Source organism: Triticum dicoccoides, chromosome 5B (genome assembly GCF_002162155.2).
Source record: "Triticum dicoccoides isolate Atlit2015 ecotype Zavitan chromosome 5B, WEW_v2.0, whole genome shotgun sequence".
Lineage (NCBI taxonomy): Eukaryota > Viridiplantae > Streptophyta > Magnoliopsida > Poales > Poaceae > Triticum > Triticum dicoccoides.
In genome coordinates, this window is record NC_041389.1 from 128247771 (window position 1) to 128253742 (window position 5972).

General features: G+C 46.0%; 1 protein-coding gene across 1 annotated transcript; it reads left to right on the forward strand.

The window, feature by feature from the left end:
• The first annotated feature begins 1286 nt into the window (after window positions 1-1286).
• On the forward strand, window positions 1287-5751 carry LOC119307782 (protein NPG1-like). The gene is made up of 5 exons (XM_037583863.1): window positions 1287-1667; window positions 2930-3185; window positions 3258-4468; window positions 4719-4866; window positions 5214-5751. Exons 1-5 carry the CDS (start codon window positions 1449-1451, stop codon window positions 5528-5530), a joined length of 2151 nt encoding a protein of 716 aa, XP_037439760.1. The 5' UTR covers window positions 1287-1448; the 3' UTR covers window positions 5531-5751.
• The last annotated feature ends 221 nt before the right edge of the window (window positions 5752-5972 follow it).

The following is a 5972-nucleotide window of genomic DNA, read 5'->3' on the forward strand; positions in this document are numbered from 1 at the left end:
ACCGGCACCTCAATAGCGACGTCCTCAGGGCCCAAGCTTGGCTGCGGCGGCGGGGAGACATGTCCTGCTGGGTCCGCCATGCAGGCGAACACAGGAGGTGCACGGGGCAGTTGGGTGCTTGGCGACGAAGCAGAGGAGGCCGGAAGGTGTCGTCGTCCAGCCGGAAGTGCCACCGGCAACGAGGACGGGGACGGTTGGCGGCGGGGGTTGACTTGCCGGCACCGTGGGCGTGCAGGAGAGCTTGCGCGAGGCGACGCGTCCTTGAACGGACGGATCCGCCTTGCGGGCGGCGAGGGAGGCCGCAGCGAGTGCAATGGCCGGAGCCGGAGATGGCGCGGCCGTCGCAAGCATTGGGCGTCACGGACACGGGAGCAGCCAGCGACGCAGCTTACGCGGGGGGCGGACCTTCGAGGGGTGGAAGAGAGAGGACGTCGTGCTGATTGCAGATCTGGTCCCGGCGGCAGTAGGGGAGGCTGGGGGAAGGAGATCGGGCGGCGCCGCCAGGGACGCTCACCCGACGGAGGAGTCCATGAGCGGAAAAGCGGAAAAAGTGTTGACTGTATGGAGCCTCAGCGTTCCTGAGAGTGGATCCTACGAAAGAGAAAGGGACTACCAACCCGCCGCTCCGACATTCATGTTCCAACGAAACAACACGAAGCTGAGCCGCTACTTTCGGGTTAGTTTGGACGGTGGAGCACCTGTACTCGACGCCAATGCACACCATAGCAGTAAATACGCTGTGCTACGCGTCATGGAGTCGTTCGTCCAGCTAGCGGGAGCGCACGAGCTCGTCCACGCCGTCGCCGTTCTCAAATATAAGTCCTTATAAAGATCTAATACGAACTACATATAGATGTATATAGACACATTTTAAAGTGTAGATTCACTCATTTTGTTTTGTATGTAGACTATATTTAGGGAAGGAGTACGACCTTAGCTGTTACTTTTGGGTGAGTATTTATGGTATTTATGATAAGTATATCTCTGTCATTGTATCAAACCAACCTAAATAGATTATACCACTCCTATGCCATGGATTAAGAAGTTTAACGGCTAACTTTCTAGACCAAACATCTATTTCAAATTGAGTGAACGTTTATATATCTATTTTTTTTTTTGCCATCGTTTATATATCTATCTAAAATGGTAAGGCACGCTCACTGCCAGACTGAAGTAATTATGAACTCCCCAATGAAAATGCAACAAAAAAAATATGCTACAACAGCCACAAGCCCTACAAGTAGAAGAACGTGCCGGCGAGCTCGAAGGGAAAAATAAATAAATAAATGATGAGCTCCCCACTCCGAGTAGAAAGGCCAAGAAGTCCAATGCCATGGATCTCGCCTCCTCCGTCTACTAGCCAAGAACAACTACCCACGCATACGCATTGACGTAGCACATGCTCGCCGGAGGGATCGCGCGGTGGCTCTGAGGCAGCGGCGGCAGCAATGGCAGCGGCAGCAGAGTCGGACAACGGGAGCGAGGTGGGCCCGACCGGGGACTCGGGGGCGTTCGCTTCGCCGGTGAAGGCGAGGGAGAGGGCGCCGGAGTCGGAGGCCGGCGCCTCGGCGGCGACGGCGTCCGAGTCCTCGGAGACGAGGGTCGACGACGGCAACATCCAGGAGGCCGAGTCCTCGCTCCGCGAGGGCCTCTCCCTCAACTACGAGGTACGGGAATCGTCGCCTCTAAGCTTCTGTTTTTCTTTTCCTTTCTGCCTAATCTAATCTGGGCGGTTGCGCGAGTTGCTCGAGGTCTGTTTGGGTGAGATGGAATGAAAATATTAGATAATTTTGGGGTCCAATTGTGCCTATGTGCTGTCTGTCCTTCGATGCGTTTTGGGGGAAGATCGGGATCTTCGCGCGGAGGTCGTAGTGCCTGATTTCCTTGCTCATTCCAAGGACTGGTGGTTCTTCATGTGGGAGATAGCATTGTTTTCACAAGGTTGCGGGGCCATTCTGATTTGGTCAGCTGAGCAAGTATTTAGATTAGAATGATACATTCTGCTTGGAAGAAAAGATAGCATTAGGGGAGATGTAGGATACTAAGATGTTATCTTGTGCAAATGATTCTCCATGTTTGGAGGATTCAGCATTCGTGCTTTTTCCTTGGGGGCAATTCTTAAAATTCAGAAGAGAATGTAGAACTCAAAGAAAGTGAAATAACTCGTGGATAGATGTCGATCTTGCTTTTAGATGTTGTATAACCGTTTGACCATGGTTTGGTCAGTGGGTGATATGTTATCTAGTGAATTTGGGACCTAGCCAGCCATTCTAACACTCAGTAAGAGGTTTGTGCAATTTGTAATGGATGGAGTGGTACAAGTGTGGTCGAATTCAGAAGCAATTTGCATGAGTAACACAATGGGAATTGGATGTGAAAAAAAGAGACCGTTTTCTTTGTTTAGTTCAGTTGGGCAGCTCTTTGTTCTTGTTTAGTCTTTGTTGCGGCAAAACGGTTTCATTTTCCTTATTTCTCTATATTTTGCGACAAATGATAATACGACGGTTTTGTGTTTATCTCACATGTTCTAATGTTTACACGATTTCCTTTTCTGGTGAGTTTGAAAACATCAGAAATCTTGGAGTTTCGTACTTAACTATCAACAAGAGATTAAGTTAGAGTAGAGATGCTTGTCTGTATCTTTGATAAAAATATATGATCTTCAGGTATCATTTTTAGGACAACGGGACATAGTTTATGCCCAGAGTTCAGAACCCTAATTAAGTTTAAACAAGTAGTATAAGCTAAATTGTTTGGTTGTGATTACTGATACTGAGTACCAATATGTGCTAAAAAGTTTATTTGTGCTTGACTAGCTGAATGCTCCTAAACCATGATTGCTGATAGGCCAGTAGCCAAAGAATACTCAGCACCTCTTATATTTTGTTGCTGCTAACTTTGCCTTTTATGTATTTGCTTTGAAAATTAGGAAGCAAGAGCTCTCCTCGGGAGACTAGAATATCAGAGAGGAAATGTAGAGGCTGCACTTCGAGTATTTGATGGAATAGACCTTCAAGCTGCTATTCAGCGTTTCCAACCGCCGCTTTCAGAAAAACCATCTTCCAAGCGGAATAACAAACTATGGTCAGATTCATCGAATTCAGGATCACAGCATGCTGCTAGCCTTGTTCTTGAAGCCATTTACTTGAAGGCAATGTCTCTTCAAAAGTTGGGGAAAGCAATAGGTACGAATGCAAACTTTCACTCTGACCATTTTGTTATGCTTGTTGTGACACCATGAATCCATTGACTTGCAGAGGCCGCTCAACAGTGTAAAAGCGTCCTTGATGCTGTTGAAAGTATCTTCCAACGTGGCATACCTGATGTCATGGTTGAACAAAAGCTGCAGGAAACTGTCAGTAAATCAGTTGAGCTACTCCCAGAACTTTGGAAGCAAGCTGGGGCTTATCAAGAAGCACTTGCTTCTTACCGGCGTGCTCTTCTTAGTCAATGGAATCTCGACGATGAATGCTGCGCGAGAATTCAGAAGAGGTTTTCTGTTTTTCTGTTGTATGGTGGTGTTGAGGCAAGTCCGCCGAGCTTGGCTTCACAAACCGAAGGTTCATTTGTCCCTAAGAATAATTTGGAAGAGGCAATCCTGCTGCTCATGATACTTTTGAAGAAGTGGTACCTTGGAAAGACTCACTGGGACCCCTCAGTGATGGAGCATCTAACCTTTGCATTGTCACTCTGTGGCCAGACATCTGTGCTTGCCAAGCATTTCGAAGAAGTTTTGCCTGGAATATACCCTCGAACTGAGAGATGGTATAGTCTAGCCCTTTGTTATTCTGCAGCTTCGGATGATGAAGCGGCATTAAATTTGCTAAAGAAGTCTTTGAATAAGAATGAGAGTCCCAATGACATAAATGCCCTGCTTTTAGCTGCTAAGATATGTAGTTCGGACTATTATCTTGCTTCCGAGGGTGTAGAGTATGCAAAGAGAGCAATCGGTGACGACGAATTATTAGATGGGCATTTAAGGAGTGTTGGGCTCCATCTCTTGGGGAGTTGTCTGGCTAATGAGTCTAAAATTGCTTCGTCCGATCATCAAAGATCTCTCTTGCAGGCTGAGGCTTTGAAATCACTTGGTGAAGCATTTTCCCTTGACCGCCACAACCCAGATTTAATATTTGACATGGGGGTTGAGTATGCTGAGCAACGAAACATGCAGGCTGCACTGAAATGTGCAAAGCAGTTCATTGACACAACTGGCGGATCTGTTTCTAAAGGCTGGAGATTGCTATCTTTGGTTCTCTCTGCGCAGCAGAGGTATTCGGAAGCAGAGGTGGTGACTGATGCTGCATTAGAAGAAACTACAAAATGGGAACAAGGGCCATTACTTAGAATAAGGGCTAAACTGAAAGCAGCTCAATCATTGCCCATGGAAGCAGTTGAAGCATACCGTGCCCTTCTTGCTCTTGTTCAGGCACAACGGAAGGCTTATGGATCTTTAAAAAATGGCACAGAGGTTTGTCTTCTCAATTAAACAAATGTCTCATTGAAGTTCATGCTTGTTTGCAAATGTTATTACGCCCATACCTTTTCTAGTTAGTTTGGAGTGGGATTGGATCCTCACACTGAATAATGTTGCTCAAATAGCAATATCCTTTGAACTACTTTTCTTGTTTGTATTTGCTGCTGAAACTAAATGCCACTATAATTTTCACCAACGCACACTGTTCTTTTTGTTATCTCATACTTTGTGAAATTTGTTTCAGGAAAGGGATAATAAAGTGAGTGAGTTTGAAGTTTGGCAAGGTCTTGCCAACTTGTATGCTAGTCTTTCGTACTGCAGAGATGCCGAAATATGTTTGCAGAAGGCTAAAGCTCTGAAAACTTATTCTGCCACAACACTTCATGCAGAAGGTGAGGAAACCTTGGTCACCGATTCATGACCCGTGAGCCATACGTGCATCTCTGGTTATTGGTAAAAGTATGTATTCATCCTTGCACATAAAAAGAGTATGAAACCCGTTATGCGGTATGTGCCTTGAGGATTTGTTGGTTTACTGTCATGCCTGCAAAGTATAATACAAGTGATTGTCGTGCGAATAAGAAACAAGTAGAAATGGGTAAAGTGTTGAATTTTTTCTTCACTTTTTTTTCTCATTCATCTAGGCTAGGCATTTATTGAATTTAAAATTTGGAAGACATCCCTAGCTTTCTTCTGTCAAATATCCTGTGACCATCATGATCCGTTCATTTCTTTCCAGGTGACATGCATGGGGTCCGTGAGCAAACGCAGCATGCGCTGGCTGCATACTTGAATGCACTCTCAACAGAGGTAGATCATGTACCATCCAAGGTGTCCATCGGTGCTCTCCTGTCGGAACAAGGGCCCAAGTATCTCCCGGTGGCGAGGAGCTTCCTGTCGGACGCCCTAAGGCTCGAGCCTACGAACAGGATGGCCTGGTTCTACCTAGGACAGGTCCACAAGCATGACGGGAGGCTAGCTGAGGCCGCCGATTGCTTTCAGGCGGCCTCGATGCTCGAGGAATCAGACCCGGTAGAAAGTCTCCGACCGCTCTGATCGGTCATTTGGAACAACTTGAGGTTTCTTTTTTTGTCGGCCAATTTTCCTTCTCTTCCTCCTTTTTTTCGGGTACATAGCTGGGCAGAAATTTGAGGCTGGCTACCTGTATCTTGTATTCCTAGGAGCCACTGTGCTGCTGTTGTCGAGAAATGCTGTAACTGGTTGCTAAGTAAGTTGCTTGCCTGGAGTGGCAGTATAAAGCATATGTATCAATATCACCCGCTACTACATTAGTAAAAGTTTATAACGAGTCGTCGGCTAAGATAAAACGAGTTACTGTTGGTGCTCTACATGCTCCCTCCGTTTCCAATTATAATATGTTTTGAATATTTCAATATGGACTACATATGAATTGAAACGAGCCAACAAACACATTAAAATACATCCAATTCAAAAAAAAAAGGTTAGGAACATCTTATAGTCCTTTGTAAAGAAAAGT